Here is a 22381-nt window from a genome sequence, read left to right on the forward strand (position 1 = left end):
CTACTTCTTGGGTGTCTTCCCCGCCGCCGCACGAACCTTTTGGAGATGGGAACCTCATGATTGGCTGAAAATGAAACACAGAAACACAGAAACACAGAAAATAGGTGCAGGAGTAGGCCATTCGGCCCTTCTAGCCTGCACCGCCATTCAATGAGTTCATGGCTGAACATTCAACTTCAGTACCCCATTCCTGCTTTCTCGCCATACCCCTTGATCCCCCTAGCAGTAAGGACCTCATCTAACTCCTTTTTGAATATATTTAGTGAATTGGCCTCTACAACTTTCTGTGGTAGAGAATTCCACAGGTTCACCACTCTCTGGGTGAAGAAGTTCCTCCGCATCTCGGTCCTAAATGGCTTACCCCTTATCCTTAGACTGTGACCCCTGGTTCTGGACTTCCCCAACATTGGGAACATTCTTCCTGCATCTAACCTGTCTAACCCCGTCAGAATTTTATATGTTTCTATGAGGTCCCCTCTCATTCTTCTGAACTCCAGTTTTCTAGCCAATGGAAAATCAACATGGTGTGCCATACTTAACTGCCTTGAAATTCTGTGGGGGTCTACTCGTCTCCCAGTGCCGGGACGTTGTGTAAACAGCTACAAATGTCCGCTTATGTCATTTTGTTTGGGGTTCTGCCGAACTTTTGTTGAAGTTACGGCAGGAAACTGAAAGAAGCCCCGTGGGATTCAGGGTCATTTGTCTATGGAGCCAGCAGCTCGAGCACACCTAGTCTAGATATCTCAACCATACACTCCAAGATTTGACGTGTGAAAGAAAACGCAGAGCTCCTTACACCTCCGACCACTTGAACGGACATCAGCTAACTGGACATAGTTAGAATAGAACTTGGGGCCTTTCTGAACTGAATGGCTTAGTCTCACGCTGGGTGGTAGAGATGATGGGGGAAATTTTAAACCCCCAAAACAGGTGGGTTGGGATCGTGTGGGATGTTAAAGTGTTAAAAATCTGAATCCCGACCCCAACCCGCCTCTAACCCACCCATTTCCAGTTTTAACGGAGGCAGGACAGGAGGCGGGCAGCCAACCCGCTTGCAGGAGATGGGTTGGCATTTTAAATACTATAATGAGGCTGCGTGCCTCATTCTGAAGCTCCATTTAAAATTTAACTGTGGGAGGCAGGTTTTCCCGGGTCACGAAGAACCCGGCAACTAAAGGAAGGCGGGTACTTCTGGATCCGGGAGGTAACTGCATTTCCACTCACCTGCTGGATCCAGCAATCTGGCCGGCTGCAGGCTGGATATCCCAGTGTCATCAAACAAAAGATCTAGCAAAAGTGATCCCTTTTTAGAGGGGCACAACTAATAAAACCCAAATCAGAAAAGAAATATAACAAAACTGTAACAATTTAAATATTATTTCCTGTGCCGACCACACACTCTAGTCCCTTCAGTACCCACTGGTCACGGAAGCCCTCAAGCGTACCGGTGGACACCACGTGTCCTTCTCCAGGGCTACCTGTGTCTAAAGTGCACGTACAATGATAAATTGACATTTCATTTCTTTCTAGTGACAGTCACCAGACAGTCTAATCCTTGTCTGTTGTACTGGTTTGAGACACTAACAGGATATATAGTCTGGTTGCTGTACGCCTGCTAGGGGCTAAGTGTATCCGGATTAGCTCTAGACTGAAGAGCTGGAGAGAGACAGGGGAGGTAGGACAATGAGCGAGGCAGAGCCTAGAGCACAACAATCATTGATTTCGATCCCCGCCACGAACTCCGTTCCATAGCCACTGACTTCATCCCCCTCCCCAACTTCTGTCTGAGGCTGAACCACAGTGTTCGCAGCTTTGGTGTTATATTTGACCCTGAAATAGATTTCGATCACATAGCCGCAACATAACAAAGGCCGCCTATTTCCACCTCCGTAACATCACCTTCACTTGTTTCCAGGCTTTTGTATGTTCTTAAAGCAATCTCAGATTACATTACAGTTGTGATGTTGCTTTGCTGACGATTGCAGGACCACATTGCAATAAAAGACCCACAGTACGAGATCCCTTTGATTCGAGCCTGTCCCTCTTTTGTTGCAGCTGGAAGCCCATAGCCGATTACATCGACCAACAGTTTGAACAGTATTTCCGAGATGAGAGTGGCCTAAACCGGAAGAACATTCAGGATAACCGAGTGCACTGCTGCCTCTATTTTATCTCCCCCTATGGACACGGGTAAGAGGCAGAGCTGGGCTTCAGGGTAATTGTATTGTTTTTCGATTAGTTCTTTCTGTTACACAGTAAGTGAGGCAGGGACTGGAGCATAACACTACTGGGGGACGGGAAAGAAATAACAAGGTATTTTTGTATTTGTTCCTGGGATGTGGGTGTCGCTAGCAAGACCAGCATTTATTGGCCAGTCCTAATTGCACTTGAGAAGGTGGTGGTGAGCCACCTTCTTGAACCGTTGCAGTCCTTGTGATGAAGGTATTCCCACAGTGCTGTTAGAGAGGGAGTTCCAGGATTTTGACCCAGCAATGATGAAGGAACGGCGATATATTTCCAAGTCAGGATGGTGTGTGACTTGGAGGGGAACTTGCAGGCAGTGGTCTTCCCATGAATCTGCTGCCCTGTCCTTCTAGGTAGAGGTCATGGGTTTGTGAGGTGCTGCCGAAGAAGCCTTGGCGAGTTGCTGCAGTGCATCATGTAGATGGTATACACAGCAGACATGTTGTGCCGGTGGTGGAGGGATTGAATATTTAAGGTGGTGGATGGGGTGCCAATCTAGCAGCTGCTTTGTCCTGAATGGTGTTGAGCTTCTTGAGTGTGTTGGAGCTGCACTCATCCAGGCAAGTGGAGAGTATTCCATCATACTCCTGACGTGCCTTGTAGATAGTGGAAAGGCTTTGCGGAATCAGGAGATGAGACACTCGCTGCAGAATACCCAGCCTCTGACCTGCTCAGGTAGCCACAGTATTTATGTGGCAGGTCCAGTTAAGTTTCTGGTCAATGGTGACCCTCTAGGATGTTGATGGTAGGGGATTCGGTGATGCTAATGCTGTTGAATGTCAAGGGGTGGTGGTTGAATTCTCGTTAGTTGGTGATAATCATTGCCTGGCACTTGTGTGCTGTGAATATTACTGGCCACTTATCTGCCCAAGTCTGAATGTTGTCCAAATCTTGCTGCATGTGGGCATGGACTGCTTCATTATCTGAGGAGTTGCGAATGGAACTGAACACGAATGTGGCTGGAGGACAAATATAAGGACCTGATTGTGAACGTATTCCTGGATATTTAGGGGAGGGAGATGCCAGGATCTGCTGATACTCATCCAGGGAGGAGCCATGATTAGTTGTTCTGTAGGGGACCGTGTGTTTACAGGACATTGTTGAGCTCTGTGCTCAGTTTGTTCTTTAGGAGTGAAGCAGTGGGGAAGCAGGTTATTTATCTCACGGGATGTGATGCTAGCAGGATACTGTTGCACTTCCTATCTAATTTGTCTGTGTATCTTCGAGGAGGGGCCCTCTTAAAGGTTTATGGTCTCTGTTCACAGACCAGTGTGGAGCGTTGTATTTGGGTTGCTCCATCTGTTAAACACATTTTAGGTTGTTTGGGTGGGATGCCATGTTCTGCAATTAATTTGTTCTGCTGTGTCATGGGGAGAGGGTTGATATGGCTCAGATGTGCTCGTTTTACGGGTGCAAAATAGAGGCCTAAGGACAATGTTGCCTCTGACTTTTTGGGGGGTGTGGGGCCCCTTTAACGGGCTGCACGGCCCATTCAAATTTTCATATAAAAGCCAGTGAGTCGACTGCACGGGACCTCCAGCGCAGCTTAACCTAAGGGTCTAATATGGCAGGTGTTATGTACGCACTCATTGCACACTAAGTGCACCAACCATCATATTGGTAAAGATTCCTTCTATAAGCATCCAGTGTGCGCACCTGAAACAGGCGTTTGGTCCTTTGCATTTGTCACTAGTGGGTCTGACGCCTGTTTTAGGCCCCCTTGATTGTGCAGGAGCTTGGCAGACAAACCAGTGGTCCTTTAAAGAAATAAATAAAAGAAACACTTGCATTTATATAGCACCTTTCATGACCACCGGACATCCCAAAGCGCTTTACAGCCAATGAAGTACTTTTGAAGTGTGGTCACTGTACTAATGTGGGAACCGCGGTAGCCACTTTGCACACAGCAAGTTCCCACAAACAGCAATGTGATAATGACCAGATAATCTCTTTTTGTTATGTTGATTGAAGCATAAATATTGGTCAGGACAGTGGGGATAACTCCCCTGTTCTTCTTCAAAATAATGCCATGGGTTCTTTTACGGACACCTGAGAGAGCAGATCGGGTTTAACGTCTCATCTGAAAGACGGCACCTCTGACAGTGCAGTGCTCCTTCAGCATTGCACTGGAGTGCCAGCCTAGATTTTTGCACTCAGGTCTCTGGAGTGAGCGGTCCTCAAAGGGACTGCTAGAAGTTGTCACCGGAAAATTAAATTTGAGTTTTTTTGCTTACCTTATTGAGGAGCTGGGAGGAACAGCAGTGAGCCTTCGGCTCCACATTAAATCTGCGAGCCACTGCCGATCACCGCTCGCTTGCCGTGGGGTGTGATCTAACTATCTCTGGAGTGTGCTTGGTCTGTCTTTCCTTTGGGGTGATATGTCCTTCTGTGTGGGGTGGGGTGATTTGTCTCGGTGTGATTTGTCTTTCTGTGTGGGGTGAGGTGATTTGTCTCGTTGTGATTTGTCTTTCTCTGTGGGGTGGGATAATTTGTCTCGGTGTGATTTGTCTTTCTGTGTGGGGTGAGGTGATTTGTCTCGTTGTGATTTGTCTTTCTCTGTGGGGTGGGATAATTTGTCTCGGTGTGATTTGTCTTTCTGTGTGGGGTGGGGTGATTTGTCTCGGTGTGATTTGTCTTTCTCTGTGGGGTGGGATAATTTGTCTCGGTGTGATTTGTCTTTCTGTGTGGGGTGAGGTGATTTGTCTCGTTGTGATTTGTCTTTCTCTGTGGGGTGGGATAATTTGTCTGTCTGGGGTGTAATTTATTCCATCTCTTTGGGTTTAGGCTGCGGCCACTGGACACAGAATTCATGAAGGCATTACATCAGAAAGTGAACATCGTGCCAGTGATTGCAAAAGCCGACTCCCTCACACCCATTGAGGTGAAGAAACTCAAGGAGAGGGTGAGAAACTACATTCATAAAATAACACCAACTCCAAGCTAAAAACCCGAATGTGAATCTCAGTACCTCCAGATCGAAAGCAGATTAAATATTATTGTCCCCACTGATAACCAGGGAAATGAGCAGGAGCTACGATACACATTTAAGTGTAAACTCAAATAGTGGTAATAACAGCCCATGGTTTTAACCTTAATGATTGGTTTAAAATATCAGCTGTTTAGTGTTGAGCAGCAGCCACTCATTGCATAGGTGCATATCTACAGTGCCGCTTGTATTAGTGCTGATGGAGAATGGTACTTTTGACTTTGATCGGTCCTAATCTTTCCTGAATCCATTCTGTATAAACTCAACAGGTCATCTTTTGCAATGGTGTCTCCTCTGTCCCAGCATGGTCACCCATGGCATGCTGTAGTGCTCCATCCTCAACCCCTCCTTTTTCTCATTTATGCATTGCCTCTCTATATTATCCTTAACCATGGGGACAGTTTCCACGTGTAAGCCGATGACACCAGCATTACCTCACTTGCCACCGTCCTCAACTCCATGACTATTGCTGTGCAATTTGGCTGCCTGACCAGCATCCAAGCTGTGGAGAATGCAGAACTTTCTTCATCTTAACATTGGTGACATCAGAACCATCTTTGTTTTGATTCATTCTCATGATGTAGGTGCCACTGACGAGGCTGGAACTTATTGCCCACCTCTAGTTTCCCTGAGCTTTGATGCGACTCAATGTCTTGTTAGATCACATCAGAGGGTGACTAAGAGCTAACCACGTTAGTGTGGTACTGGAATCACATATAGACCAGGCTGGGAAAGGATGGCAAATTTCCCTCCCTAAATGACATTAGTGAACCAATTGGGTTTTTGCGACAATCTGACAGTTTCATCTTTGCTGATACCAGTTCTTTGTTTCCAGATTTACTTTTAAACTGAATTCATGGTGGGACTTCAACTCCCATTCTTTGGATTGTTAGTCCAGACCTCTGAATACCAGTCTAGTTACATAACCACTACACTACCATATCTTTTTTGGCTTAGATGAAAAGCTTCACTCCCTAGCCTTCAATTCCATGTTTCCCTTTGGCTGTTTGCTCAGGCCGAACTTACAGACTTGGTGTCCTGTTTGACCATGAACAGATCTTCAACACCCACATCCAATCCATCACCAAGGTATTTCTACCTCCATATGTCTCTGTTGGAACCTGTCCCTACCTCATACTCACTGTCACCTCCAAGCTCAACACTCTTCAATGTTCCCTTGCCCAGCTTCCTCAGCTACACCCTGCAAACATTCCAACTCATCCAAGACTCCTGCTGGCATTGTTTACTGTACCAGCCTGTTACCCCAGGGCTCACTAACTTCCACACTCTCTCTGTCCTGCAGCCATTATTTTGAAATCCTCAATCCTTTGTAAAAATCCCTTCAAGGACTCCCTGCCCACCCCCCACCCCCACACCCTGCCCCCTCCACCACCTCTGCAACATCCTCAACCCCTGTGTCATAGATCACACCCTCGGTTTCTCTGACTCTGATGTACAGTATGTTGGTTCCTCCCTCCACTCCACAATCGGTGGCAGGGCCTTCAGTCATCACACCGTCAGACTCTGGAACTCTCTTATTCTCTTCCTCTCTACTCCTGTTTCCTCCATCTCTTCCCACCTTCAAACACAAACTCCCTGATCACACCATCATTCAACTCTCTACTTTTGTCCTAGCTCTTACTCCCTGTCCGTTTCCTCCCCTCCCCTGAAGATCATTGGCATGCTTCACTGTGTCAAACGCATTTGTTTTTGTTATTGTCAATGTGAATAGTTTCTCAATTTTTCTACTTTTCTATTAATACTACCTATGCCATGTTCATCCTTGTGCCAATGTAGATTAGAGACGAAATTGAACAATACGGAATTAAAATATACCAATTTCCAGAGTGTGACTCAGATGAGGATGACGAGTTTAAACAGCAAGACAAGGAACTAAAGGTGAGATGGAATTCTAGGGATGCAGGATGCAAAATGAGACTCGTAGAGGAAGGAAGGAGTGGAGAGAGGAGATCAGAGCTTTCAGAAAGAATCAGGATTGGGATGCAGGGGAAGCAAATCCTGGTGAAGGAGAAAGTTGAGATGACTATAACTATAGCTGAGCCATCTCCAACACCAGCATCAATTGTCTGTGATCTAATTCTAACGCTGACTCGAGACAATGGGATCCTCCCCAATTCTAACTTCCAACTGAGTTGAATAGGACCTAACTTCAATCCTCTAATAGATTATCCAGGACCCAGAATGCAAATTATTGGAAATGACCCTGATCCCAACTGTACTGAAGTATCTTAAAATCAATAAAGATCACAACGTTACAGATAGGTACAGATGAGGAAGGCCATTTGGTCCATTTTAGAACATCTATTCTGAAACTCTGTACTTAAGTGTTGGCTCCGCTCTTGATTGTTATTGGGAGACGTAATGTTCTGAGACTGAAGCCTCTAACTGCGGCACAGAGTGGCAGCGTGGGGCATTAACCCAGGATAATCTTCCTTTACTTTCTCTCTGTTCCTATTATCTTTATTACTTAATCCCTGATGGAAAGGCTTTACTTTGAAATTTAATCTGTTGAATTTGGAGTGAGTCAATCAGCGGTGTAAGACACTTTTTAAGTAGCTGTTAGTCAGACATTATGAGACAAATCCTTCAGTAAATAGTTCCACTGCCTTTCTTTAGCCTTTCAGTTCTACTGACCCTGCTTAATGCCATTTTCTGCCTCTGATTTGATTACAGGAGAGCATTCCCTTTGCAGTCATTGGCAGCAACACAGTGGTGGAGGCACGGGGTCAGAGGGTCCGTGGCCGACTGTACCCCTGGGGGATTGTAGAAGGTGAGCATGAACTGGGAGAGCACATGGAACCTGCCTGCAAGTGGCTGTGTTCAGAAATGACCGTGATGTGTGGGGCAATTTTTATTAGACTTTGAATCTGTGAGAAGAATGTTTTAGCAAGGACACCATGCTCTCTCCTTGAACAGAATTCTGTAAATACACAAAATGGAGTATTCTAGAGATGAAAAATATATAGACATCAGTATGGTGTGGTTCAGAATGCAAAGCGAGATGAAAGGAAATGTTCCACCTAATCTTCTACCCGACTAGGTAAGGGCACTCACTGTCTTATGTTAAACTAAGATATACAAATGAGAAGATCCCAACTACAGTATATGGTCTCCGCTCAGTTAGCTGATCTCAGCTGGGACAACTGTTGGGGTGGTGTAATTGGTCATAGTGCAAATGTGCTGGGGAAAGGATATAACTCAGCCAATATTTCTATTCCTTATTGCAACCAAGTAACCCCTGTTGATAGATGCCCATGTGTGGATATTGGCAGAGGACAAGCTCAAGCTCAATGGTGATGTCCCAGGGTCAAATAGCCTGTCAACATTCTATATATAGGCTTCAACATTAGGATTAGTCACTTGAGTGGGTTGCTGAAGGGCTGCTGGTGCTTGTGGAACAATACCGCAACAAGAGCCAGGCTGTCAGGAGAGAAGGGAGAAAATTGAAAAAAGGCAAATAATTATATATCACTTTCAGTTATATAATAGCCATCTCCTAAAAATATTCCATTGCTTCTCCTGAATTGGGAGAATCCAATACAGATCCAATCCAATCCAACAACAGCAACATCCCACACATATGGACTCTGAAGAACGGATGGACATACATGAGCTGCAGTTTTGCTGGTGGCCGCATGTGATGGGGTAACTGGCCACAAGTGCCTCCCAAGGCTGTATTGAGCTCCCATTGAGCACCAACTGTACTACTCAGTGACAACTGTAAACATTATTGGGTAGAGTTGGGTGCAATCGAGAAATTCCGTCCAAAATGCACTTGAAATTGCGCTGGTTAGGTTAAAGTTCAGGGGATAGAGTTCCTGCTTTGGGCGCAATGAGAGACCCGAGCGCAAAGTGGACCCAAAATTGCGCCAGTTTTGAGAAGTTTTTTTTCTCTCAAACTCAGTTGCATATTGCCGAACGCAAAATCTGATATGAACCTGTGTGATTGGGTAATGTTCTAAAACGTAATTTTTGTTTAAAAAATATTCCTTGATATATTTAAGAGAGGTAACTTGGTGCAGTTTGATTAATACAGCTGAAAATGTACTTATCACAAAAAAATAAACATTTTTAATCAGATTGTCAATCACCTGTGAGTAACCGATTTTAAATGACTAAAAATGACTTAAAAAAAAATATACAGAACCATTTGCTAGTTATATTGTGGTACAGTAGTCAGTATCTTAGTAAATGAAAAAAATACATTCAAAACTTTTCAAAAAGTGTTTATTAGTGTCCTTGCATCCAAAAGAACCAACTTAATTTTTAGAGTCTCCTGAAGGCCTGCAAATGAGCGCAATTAATGGAAAGTCCCAATGTTGAGTAATCGATCGGGGACATGGCCACTTTTGTGGCCGGGGTTGGCTTTTAGCACAATGGTTTTTAAATTAGCGCAATCGTTAGCGGAAACTCGACATAATTGCCGCTTAAAATTCTGCAGCTCTGAATTCTTAGTTGACATCCAGCGGGATACACTAGTGCAATGGGTGTGGATCCCTCCACCCCGCCCCCGACCATCACTTGTCATCTGGGCTGTGGGGGCCCATATAACTCTCCCCCTGTATAGGACAAATCATCGTATTGGCTAGTATAAAGATGGTTACAGCAATGGAGGGAGTGTTCATGTTATGGCCTGTCTGTCTGTTAATCAGACTGCAAACCCTTCCATGACTTCACACAGTTCGCCAAGAGAAGAATGTGAAGATTCGAAAACAAAAACTAGTTTGGGAATGCAGCCAATCAATGAAGGTTTCCTTTTTTTTCATAGTGGAGAATCAGGCACACTGTGACTTTGTAAAACTGCGGAACATGCTGATCCGGACGCACATGCAGGACCTGAAGGACGTGACCTGGGACATTCACTACGAAAATTTCAGAGCCAGATGCATTCAGGAGATGACCAGGTCTGTTATTTTTCTCCCTTGCGCTCATTCTCCTGTGGAGAACTAGATCTGCCAGACAACTAATCCTTGTCCATTTGCATTGCCGTATTTCAGGCACTGTGGTGGCAAAGCACATACAACCATCAGCGCACAGGTCTGATGGAAGGAGCAGGCATCCCACCGCCCAGTCAACTGCTGCCATCACTCTGCTGTGTTGCAGATTTCTGTGTGGGGATGTCAAAATCAAAACCATGTGAGGAAAGGAACATCTGAGGGCCGGGTTGTTGCTGGGTTGCTTTGTGCCACTGCCGACAGTTGGCTGAGGAGCAGCAATTGTCTAAAGTGCAGAAGCTGCCCTCTCACCTCTGTTGCTATAGTAACAGGGTGGCAAAGATGCTGTAGTCTGTGTACAGAAATGGATCAGTGATGCAATTAGGCAAATCATGTCCAACATTACAAATTAATTACTTTTTAAATTACTACAAAATTTCAGGGCCTACATCTTTGGAATCTCCAGGCCTGTGTCCTTACTACCGATTCTGGCAGATTATTCCAGTTATTTGTCACCCTTCGGGTGAAGAACTTCCTAATTTTTATGATTTGATTTACTCTTCACAAATTCTAACAGTGCAATTGATTTTGTTTGTTATTATACCATATATCAGAAAATTCAAGGATGTGTAAAGGCTATTCAGCCTCATTAAAACCTGTTCTCCTCATATTCCAACTCTCCCAGCCTTGCATCCAATGTGCATAAGAACTCTGGCCCTGAAATTCCATGGGGGTTCTCCTGGTGTCCTGTCATAACATTGGCTTGGCCTAACATGATCAGTGATGTTATTTCTCCAGGAGTTCCACCCATCTCCTATAAACATTATGGCAGAAGATCAGGAGAATTCTCTTGGAATCTCCAGGCCTGTGTCCTTACCACTAATTCTGGCAGATTATTCCAGCTATTTTTCACCCTTTTGGCTGAAAAACTTCCTAATTTATGTGATTTAATTTACTCTTCACTATGTTATACTTGTTTTCTCGGGTCCCATTAATCTGCCTAATTATAGAGTCATCTTCAGTGTTTAACATTCCTAAGGTATTTACAGTATTATAGTCCTACAGTGCTTGGTTTAACCATCGTGTTTACAGGCTGAAGAGGTTGTGGGTTATTAAACCCTTGCTCATGTGTCATGCACCTTACACTAGCAATTGTTCTTGTTGCTCTACACTCTAAACGCCAGAAGTTTCTTATCTCTTTTGCAGTGTGGCAAATGGAACCATATATGATACTTCAAGTGCAGTCTGACCAGCACATTCTACAACCTGAGCATACCCTCAATTAATTTATATTCCACTGTTCTGACAATGTATCCTAGCATTTTGTCAGCTTTTTCAATTGCCTCACTGCACAGTCTAGACACTGGCAGTGACCCAGATGCAGCATGTTGTAATTCTATTCCATTCATGTTTTACTTAGCGACACATTGCTCCACCCAATGTAAACGCATTTTGCATTCATCTGCATCCGATTTCATCCATTAAATTAGATCAGATTCTATGCCACATTGTTGAGATTCCATTAATGCTGAGTCAGTCACAGGACTATTCAGATCACTTGGCTCACTGCAGTGAACAAAAGCAAAAGCTGGTTAAAGCATGCATCCCTTTAACAGAATTAGCAGTGTTAGGCATAAATGGGTAGAATTTTCAGGGAGATTCAAACTATCTGCGGTAACAGTCATTTATGCCATTTCTCCGAGTTTCCACCGATCCTTCATCGAAGTTACGGTGCATGATTGGGAGAGCCCCTTGCGGGAATTACTGATGTAAAGCTTGTGCTTTTCCACCATGAATGGAAATTGACTAATGGGTGGCCCTGAAATTCGGCGGGGGGTTCTCCTGAGCCTCCCCGCTGTAACTCTGGCGGGAGACTGGTGTATCCTTGGGGAAATTACATCAATAGCCATTTTAAGCTGTTTGCGTTGCTTCTCAGGGAGTTCCAATTGTCTCTTGCTGGGGTTACAACTGGAACTTGAAAAAAACAACCTGTGGAATTTCAGAGTTTCTTTATTCAACCTAACGGGATGTTCTGAAATCGGCCCCTTGTCATTCTCAAAGCAAGCAGAATAAAGTCACTAAATGTTTCTGACTTTAACCTTCACAGTAAATTGACCCAGGACAACAGAGCAGAAAGTCCGCTTCCCATACTCCCAGTGCCAACTCCAGACGCAGAGACAGAGAAACTGATCAAAATGAAGGATGAAGAGGTGAGTGACTATCTGGGGTATGCAGGCCATGCCATGTGGTTGAATAGGCTGTGACTATGTAAAGATTGGTAGTGCTGCTGACCAAATGTGTGAATAGGCTCCTCAGTAAATGTTTCCTTCGCTGTTGCGACTTCAGCTTTTAATGTTGTTTGCTGTCTGTCATGGAGTATTACAAAGATACTCAACACAAGTCTGTTTTGGAGAAAAGAATCGTTTATTATAAAGTACTCGATCGAGGGAGAGACAGCTTCTACAAGAGTTCAGTAACTCGGTGACCAGACATCAGCCGTTCTCTTTGAACAATTGTCGGGTTACTGGTTTTATACAGTCAAAATACATACAAAATCATGAAACTATGCGCGGAAGTGTTTCATTGGTAGTTTGCCACAAGTCCTCTCCCACCTACTGTGATTACATTGGTCCATACAATTTCAATTATTTCATTGGTTTGTACAATTCTAATGATTTCATTGGTACATATAGTTACAGCAAGTTTATTCAAGGTGGCCCTTATCAAATGAGTTACGTGCTACATCATTTCTGTGAATTCCTTTCCCTGGCTCATTGATCCTGTGTGGCTGGTCGTCCTTGACTAGGTTTGATAAATACAGCTGGATGTCTCAAAGAGACTTTGTCTCCTGTTATCTCGTATAACCCGAGGTGGTCCGTAGCAGTTTGTTATTTTACGAGCACTGTCTCCATCAGCGGCCATTTGTCTTGGTATATTACTGTAGCTGTTTGTCTGTTCTCAGGCATGTGCTAGATACTATTTCCTTGAGAGTTCTTTGACCTCAGCCACAACTCCTTCTAAGATGCATCCAGCTGGGTTTTGTAACCTCTGTTCTTTGTTTTAACCCTGATAGCAGCAAAACACATTCTGTTCCTAGATTAATGAGTTCAATAGGGCGTCAGCAGTTGGTTACTGGAATGCAGAGTTCAGCTATTCCACCATGAACACGTGTATGTCTTTTCTACAGCCTTTCTTGCCTAAGATTTTAACTTTACTAAATTAATTTTCTCCCTGATTAATTTGTTCTTCTACACTGTCCTTCCTTTTGTCGGTGATATTTTTGCAATGAATTGTTTCTGAAAGATGTTGTGAGGTGACCATTTTCAAATCATGTCAGACAGGACATTTCATTTTTCAAGTAATGGGCAGTACAACTATGGACTCATAGATGGTAGGGAGTGCCAGTCAATTATGATCAATAGTACAGTTATATTAATTCTCAGGACATGGCCAATGCCACCTTTATTGCCCATCCCTAGTTCCACTCGGTGGTGGTGGTGGGCTTCGTGGAGATGGTTTGTCCGAATACCAAAGGACTACCCTTTCAACTTTTTGCCTGCATATGAAACTGATGTTGCAAGTCAGCTGTCCATAATAGATGTCACCCAATTCTGATTTCCATTAAAATCATTAGAAATTAAAATCAGGCAATTTCTATAAAAGACAGCTGATCCACAACGCCGGTCTTTACGCCCGGGTAGCAAGTTGAAAATCCAAACTCAAATCTTTGAATTGACTTGGTGGCCAAGCCGGTTGCACCTCCATGTCATAGATATAGAAATGTTTCGTCATACGAAGTGCCAATTTTCATAGTAAATGATGTAACTTAATATATAGCATTTAATTAATATGCAGTCAACCTCTCTGGATTATTCATTATCTGAATATGGATGTTCCCAAACTCTTAAAATAAATATTGTCCAATGTAGGGGCTTGGTGGATATTGAGTCAGTGTGAAGTGGCCAGTAGCGGAGAGCGCAGTTGCTACTTGTCGCTGATGTGTAGCAGTGGCTGACGGTGCTCAGTAATTGCGACTTTCTTTCTGCAGCTGCGGCGAATGCAGGAAATGTTGCAACGAATGCAACAGCAAATGCAGGACCAGTGAGTAACGGACTGAAACTGAGTGAAGAACAAAGACTCACCTCTTCAGCCAAAGTAAATAGGAATGAAGAAGGCGGGACGAGACACAGGCCACACCTCTGGGGGAAATGCACTGTACAAAACGTGTCACGTGTTTCCTGTTATACTCTAGAGACAGCTCGAGGGTGACCATGTGTCGGGCCTACTCTGTCTAGTGCCTCCATATCATTTACATATCCTGCTTGTTTGTTTGGGTTTGTATTTAATATCTTGTCAGTACAATTGAAGACCATTCAGAGACGTATCTGCATCGGAATGCTTATGTGGAAAATATTCTTTACTAATAAATGTTTTCAAATGGGTCTGACTTCAGGCAGTTGGCTTTATTTAAAGGCGAGGAGTGCAAGTGGTCAATGAATCAAGTACCCAGTGACATAAGCCTAGATTTTCTGTAAGAAGGGAGTGGGGTTTCTCTGGCGAACCCCTGGAGAAATGGCAAAAATGGCTGCTTACCTTGTTTTTCTGGGTTCTGCCCGATCTCCTACCAAAGTTACAGCAGGAGACTGGGAAAAGCTTAGGCCATTATGCTGTCCTGGGACAGAGTTAGACAAAGCTCGGATATAGCTCAGAACCTACCACTGACATCATCATGCCACTGACTCTGACCATTACTGTACCAGAGTTTAGCATGATAATAAATGGGGTTTTTTTGCCGTTCACTCCAGGTTTCATATAAGGCTTCTCACAGAAAGGTTTCCAGGTTGGTGTCAGGTGAATGTTTCTCTGCTCGGTGCTGTGACCTCTGCTTCGAGGCCACTGAGATGCTTATCAAGATGAGCCCAATTTGCATTCCACTAGAAACTCAGGCCCTGAAATTCTGCAGGGCTTCTTCAGGTCTCCCATCGTAACTTCAGCAGAAGTCCTAGGAAAATGGTATAATTGGTTAAAAATGTTCTTTGCACCACTTCCCAAGGGGTTTCTAGCCAAAGCTAAGGCAGCAGACCAGAAGAACCTCTGCAGAATTTCAGTACCATTCAAGCCATATTCCGATTGGAACGCTACCACAATGAATACATTTCAAAAATATTTCATTGGCTGTAAATGCTTTAGGGCATCCTGTGGTCATGAAAGGTGCTATAGACATGCACATTCTTTCTTTTACACAATAAGCTAAATGTGTGCAGCGTAAATTGGGTGTTAAACTAACTCCAAAGTGAGACGATCTCCTTCAGGTCGGGCCTTAACTCTGGATTCAGGCAGCATGTATGCCATTAACTGCAAAGCAAATCTCTTCCAGTTGCAGTGTGAATGTACTGTTTAAAAAAAAAAAAGAATGATTCTCCTGCACTACAATGTATTCCTCTCTAACCCCCCACCCCCATTTCCTGGAGACATCCTCCTGTTCCACATGCTGTCTCAACTCATGGCTGTTCAGAGATGATTAAATATACTATTACAACATAAGAAAGAGTGGATGTAGGTATGGGAAATCAATCAGCAGAGACTCTGTGGTTAGAATTGAGGAATAAGAGAGGATTTAATACTGTAATGGGTGTTGGCTACAGGCCTCCTGATGACAGTAATGAAGGGGCAGAATGTATTAATTCAGAGCTTAGAGAGGGGAAACAGAAAGAAAACAAGAAAGAAAGCAAACACGAAAACCCCAGAGTTTTAAAGCAAGTAGATGCGGAAATTGCAGATGCTTTAGCCATAATCTTCCAAAGATCCCTCGATTCAGGAATTGTCGCTTTAGATTGGCAAATTGCAAATATAATTCCATTAGTTAAAAAAGGTGAGAGAGAATCCAGAAAATTATAGATCTGTTAGTGTAACATCTATTGTGGGGAAGATATTGGAAGCTATAATTAAGGACAGAGTGACTGAGCCCTAAGAGTAATTTGTGCTGATTAGAGAAAGGCAAAACAGATTTGTAAAGGGTAGTCAGGTACGAAAAGTAAGCAAAAAAACAATGAAATGTTAAACTTTATAACTAGAGGGCTAGAATATAAAGGGGAGGAAGTTTTACGACAGCAAAATCTTGGTTAGACCACATCTAGAGCACTGTGTACAGTTCTCAGCACCGCACCTTAGAAAGGATATAGTGGCCTTGGAAGGAGTGCGGTGCAGATTCACAGAATGGTACCGGGGCTCAAGGATTAGTTTATGATGAGAGATTACATAAACTGGACTTGTATTCCCTGGAATATAAAAGGTGAAGGGGTGATTTGATTAAGGTGTTTAGGATTTTGAAAGAAATTGATATGGTAGATAGAAACTTTTTCTGCTGGTGAGGGACTATAGGACAAGTGGTATATAGCCTTAAAAACAGAGTCCGGCCCATTCAGGAGAGAAGTTACAAAATACCTCTTCACACAAAGGGTGGTAAAAGTGTGGAACTCTCTCCAACAAAAAGCAATAGATGCTAGCTCAATTAATAATTTTAAATCTGAGATTGATAGGATTTTGCCATCCAGGGGTATTAAGGGATATAGGGCTAGAAATGTGTTTTTTGGTGATAGCGGTATTTTTTCGCCAAAAATATCGCTATCACTCCGCTACAGCTACAAGGCCTAAAATTCGGGCTTCAATGCACCCAGCGGTAAAAATCGGCATTGCACGAGGATTCGTAGCACACACCGCGAATTTTTTGCAACTTTTCTCCGAGACTGATACTGTTGCGAGAGAGGCCTTGGGAGGGGGGAAAACATTAAAAGAAAATTGTAAAAAACAAAAAATAAAAAAATCACAAAACATTTACAAGACACTTAACTATAGAATCGCTGTGAGAATTAAAAAATAAAAACTTTAACTTACCTTTTTTGCAGGTCTTCAAACCTACCGCTATTCCAAGGGCTGCAACGCAGGTTTTTTTCGTCCTAACTACGGGTGCGCTGTGAGCCAAATTTTTGGCGAAAGCACTATTTCGAGTCTTGCACGCTGGTGATCTGCTCCCCAGCGGTATTTAAAAATCGTCGGTGCAAGACTTCTCCGAATTTCCTGGTTCACCGTTTTTCGCCAAAAATGGCGAAATATTGCCGAAAAACCGGGTGCAAGGTTGGCGAATTTTTAGCCCATGACAGATGGATGGAATTAGGATGCAGATCAGCCATAATCTCACTGAATGGTGGAACAGACTCCGGGGGCTGAATGGCTTACCCCTGTTTCTACTTTCATACCACACAGAAACATAAAAAGAAAAAACTTTCATAGGGATTTTCATGACATCAAGACATCCCAAAGCACTTCACATTTAATTAAGTACTTTTGAAGCCTACTCATTATTGTAATGTAGGCAGCCAATTTGCATGTAGCATGATACTACAAAGAGCAGTGAGATAGCTGACTTAATAGTTTGTTTTAGTTATGTTGGGTGAGGCATAAATATTGGTCAGGACAGCAGAAGACTCCCCTGCTCTTCTTTGAATAATGCCATGGGATCTTTTATATCCACCTGAGAGGAACTTATATTCTAAAGAATAAACTTCTGTCAGTTTACAGCTTTAGAAATTTAATGACACCTCTAGGATGACCAGTCAAAAAACAGAACATTTGTCAACCTCAATTGGTCTCAGCACACAATCGTCTGTGGCGATTCGGTGTCTGAATATCATTAATCCGGAACTCCAGTGCTGTGACACTACTTATTTTGCAGTACGTGTTAAAAGAAGGCATATAGTAGTGGAAAGTCCAGTCAAGCTCCAAATCCAACTCAGATTCACTCATCTTCAGTTTGGTTGATGATCTCTGCATACTTCTTGAGGTATTCCCATGATTATTCATGATTGTGATCCACTTCACCATTGCCTATACATTGGCAGCTCACATTAGGAGTGGCCACATAATAATGTAGGAAATGATTGAAGGAGAATAATCTGTTCATCAAGCCAAATCCTCCCAATGGGTCGTATACAACTTGTACAGATACTTTACACTCAACAATGTATTCATTTTCAATTAATAGCCACAAGCAATACCAATCACAGGTGAATTCTATACATTTATTACTTGAAAAATTCAGGATGTTGTACATCAAAATATATATTATGCGATGCTAACTAGTTTTATTCCCAGGTTCTTAACAGATTTGGAACCCTAATGCTCTGTATTATATTTTATCCGTTTCTATATTATGCCTATAACCTTCAAGCCCTTTCATACTTTTTAGCCAATTTAAAATTTAATTGAATGACACTGTGGTGTGAGTCTATTTCACTAATATCGAAGAAATATTTCTATATTTCTACATTTTCGCTACTTGCCCTTGTCTCCTGTCTTGAGAACAATACTAATTCCTGCCCAGGCAAATGGGCCTATTACCAAATATTCTATTACAAAAGCAAAATAATTCAGATGCTGGAAATCTGAAATAAAAACAGAAAATGCTGGAATTACTCAGCAGGTCAGGCAGCATCTGTGGAGAGAGAAACAGAGTTAACGTTTCAGGTCGATGACCTTTGGTCTCCACAGATGCTGCCTGACCTGCTGAGTTTTCCAGCATTTTCCGTTTTATATACCAAATATTCTATGCACTCTTTGCTCTGTTTCTAGTCCATTCATTGCTCCCATGTCCCATTTTGATGTTAATGATGCCATCAGGAAGCCCATGCTTTTGCGTCCCACTGTGAAACTATCTATTCTACCACAATAAGCATTAGTTCTACCTGTTGGGATGCTTGGAGTTTACCAATTCAAACTTGAAGATCTGCTGATTTACATTCTAATTTACAGAACGTTATTTTAGTAATAACAATAATAAATTTCACTGGTTTACCTGCAGAAAATATAACTGTTACTGAGACTAATACTTAACACCCACAATTTATAATGCTTGCAATCATGACTGCATCTTGTAGAAATCAGTACAGATTGCAGTCTCTGAAAGTGGTGCATTTCCCAGCAGAATTAACTTTTCATGAAGACCCAGTATTGTAGAGTTTCACATGTTCAGAGACTATGGTTAATTTTTAAAAATTCATTCCTGGGATGTGGGCTTCTCTGGCAAGGCCAGCATTTATTGCCCATCCCTAATTGCCCTTGAGAAGGTGGTGATGAGCTGCCTTCTTGAACCTGCAGTCCGCGTGGTGAAGGTATTCCCACAATACTGTTAGGGAGGGAATTCCAGGACTTAGACCCAGCAACTATGAAGGAATGGCGATATGTTTCCAAGTCTGGATGGTGTGTGACCAGGAAAGATGTGATTGCACTAGAGAGGGTACAGAGGAGATTTACGAGGATGTTGCCTGGACTGAAGAATTTTAGCTATGAGGAAAGATTGGATAGGCTGGTGTTTTTCTTTGGAGCAGAGGAGGCTGAGGGGAGATCTAATTGAGTTGTATAAAATTATGAGGGGCCTATATAGAGTGGATATGAAGGACCTATTCCCCTTAGCAGAGGGGTCAATAACCAAGGCATAGATTTAAAGTCAGTGGTAGGAGGTTTAGAGGGGATTTGAGCAGAATGTTTTAACCCAGAGGGTGGTGGGGGTCTGGAACTCACTGCCTGAAAGGATGGTAGAGGCAGAAAATATCATAGCATTTAAAATGTATTTGGATATGCACTTGAAGTGCCGTAACCTACAAGCTACAGACCTAGAGCAGGAAAATGGGATTAGGCTGGATAGCTCTTTGTCGGCCGGCATGAACACAAAAGGTTGAATGGCCTCCTTCTGTGTTATATATTTCTATGATTCTATGATTCTATGAAGTGGGCTGCTTTATCCTAGATGATGTTGAGCTTCTTGACAGTTGTTGGAGCTGCACTCATCCAGGCAAGTGAAGAGTATTCCATTACACTCCTGACTTGTGCCTTGTAGTTGATGGACAGGCTTTGGGAATTGCTACAGAACACCCAGCCTCTGACCTGCACTTGCTTCCACAGTATTTATGTGGCTGGTTCAGTTAAGTTTATGGTCAATGGTGATGCCCAGGATGTTGATGTTGCAAGATTCAGTGATGATAATGCCGTTGAATGTCATGGGGCAGCGGTTAGACTCTCTCTTTTTGGAGATAGTTATTGCCTTGGCACTTGTGTGGCGTGAATGTTACTTGCTACTTATCAACCCAAACCTGAATGTCATCCAGGTCTTGCTGCATGTGAGCAAAGATTGCTTCATTTTCTGAGGAGTTGCAAATGGTGATGAACACTGTGGAATCATCAGCGAACATCTCACTTCTGATTTTATTATGGAGGTAAGGTCATTGATGAAGCAGCTGAAGATGCTTGGGTCGCGGTCATTGCCCTGAGGCACTCCTGCAGCGATGTCCTGGGACTGAGATGATTGGCCTCCAACAACCACAACCATCTTCCTTTGTGCTAGTTATGACTCCAGCCAGTGGAGAGTTTTTCCCCTGATTCCCTCAGGAGGAACTTCTGTGTACTGGTGATTTCTGAAATTTATCTGAAATTCTGTACCTCTGCAGGACATGTGATCCAGTGATGAGTACAAATCATATATTTCATTCATCAGGTCTAGCCAGGTGAGAAGAACACAGTATGGCAGCCTTAGTCTGAATGGTTTCTCGTCGGTAGACTTCTAAAGTAATGCATTAATTCTGTGCAAAATAATGTTATCATTGGAATTTGCACAAAACCCCTCAATCATAACACAAAAGAGTAGTTAAAGTGCTTAATTTCCAAATACTTTAGCAGAAAGAGCTGACTACAAACTGGAACAAAGTTTTGGTACGGACTTTTTTGTTAACTATTTGAGAAGCTTTTCTCAATTCTCTGAAAGCTTTCACTCATCAAACCTGTTACTTGAAATTTAGCCAGAGGGATTAAACCCTGGCACAATATAAAACGTTATTAATGCAACGAAGAAGCACTGCAAATGGCAGCAAAGGAGCAGATGTGGGAAGAAGAATGATAGATTGGAGAGAGGAACAAACGCACCGCTGTTAGCTGCATACTGGCGAGTTGCTTTGTTTTCTAGGCCAGAGCCTAAGAATTGGAGCAATTGTGATCCTTAGTGTATTTGATCGTCCATGTTTGTATCTATTACTGTGGCTTTCAGTCAAACATATTCTTCTAGCATTTAAAAAAAGTTCATCATTAAGTAGGTTTGATGGAGCCTTTACTTTTCTGATTATCAAAATGTTTTACTTCCAATTGTCGATTGTATGTTTCTTACTCTGTGATCACATCTTCTAAATTAAATAACTCACTTAACATTGCTTTTCAGATTTTAATGCCCTCGATCATGACCACTATCAATGTTCCTCCTTCAATGAAGACAAATGCAGTTCTGTCAAACTATTCTTAAGTTTTTACTCTTTTGAATAATTTAATATAATTTTCAAATGAGCACATACAATGTTGGATGGAGTAGAAAGATAATTTACTCTGCATCCGCCCATCTTATGCCTAACCTGACAGTGTTTGATGGCACAGAGTACCTGCATCTAATCTGTGCTATACCTGACCTGGCAAAGTTTTGTGTTGACATTTGGTTCCCCAAGCGGAAAATGCTAGATTTCCCCAGCATTTTTCACTTTGCAAATCATTTTTTTAAGAAAAAGATCGATGGGCTGAAACTGTCCTCTGTCGCATTTGTGGCGGATAATTCGAATTAAATGGTGAATTACCGCTAGTACAGATGTGTCGGGGAATAGAAGGAAATTGGGCACTTTTAACTGCAAAAATGAACGGGGTGGTGATGGCAGAGGGATGGAAGACTATTGCGAGCCGGGCAGAAGGCAAGCGGTGTCATCACTTGCTGCGTTGTGCTGACGAAGAGCAACAACCCTCCCCTTCACTTAAAGGGGAGTGTCTGAAATTATGCCATGTTTCAATATAGCAACAGAATGCATTCGTCTGAAATTTCGCCTTCGGTTATTTTAGTGGCAGCGTTAATGAATGTATCTCAGACAATTGACAAGTTTTCATATGATAGCATTATACCGTCTCATTTCAGGGCCATAACTATATAAAGATAAAATGCTCACGTACAATATTCCAGATATAGACTTACCTATATTTGCAAGAAGCTACACCAGCTGTTTTAGTCACATGCCCTTTAGTGACACCTCATTGCTAATGAACCTAGTTGACCACGGCCTTGTAGCGGATTGGATACTGTTAATAAATGGTCAGTAATTTCACTCAAATATATTAATTT

General features: G+C 42.8%; 1 protein-coding gene across 2 annotated transcripts in view; it reads left to right on the forward strand.

The window, feature by feature from the left end:
• Window positions 1-14632, forward strand: part of septin5a (septin 5a) — a 100173-nt gene extending 85541 nt beyond the window's left edge. For both annotated transcript variants that reach the window (XM_070887599.1, XM_070887598.1), the window contains exons 5-11: window positions 2056-2190; window positions 5029-5146; window positions 7028-7129; window positions 7925-8021; window positions 10020-10155; window positions 12293-12395; window positions 14234-14632. In XM_070887599.1, coding sequence (XP_070743700.1) covers window positions 2056-2190; window positions 5029-5146; window positions 7028-7129; window positions 7925-8021; window positions 10020-10155; window positions 12293-12395; window positions 14234-14290 — 748 coding nt within the window. In that variant the 3' untranslated portion in view covers window positions 14291-14632. The remainder of the gene's footprint in view (window positions 1-2055; window positions 2191-5028; window positions 5147-7027; window positions 7130-7924; window positions 8022-10019; window positions 10156-12292; window positions 12396-14233) is intronic.
• The last annotated feature ends 7749 nt before the right edge of the window (window positions 14633-22381 follow it).

This window comes from Pristiophorus japonicus, chromosome 8 (genome assembly GCF_044704955.1).
Source record: "Pristiophorus japonicus isolate sPriJap1 chromosome 8, sPriJap1.hap1, whole genome shotgun sequence".
In the NCBI taxonomy this organism is placed as follows: Eukaryota; Metazoa; Chordata; class Chondrichthyes; family Pristiophoridae; genus Pristiophorus; species Pristiophorus japonicus.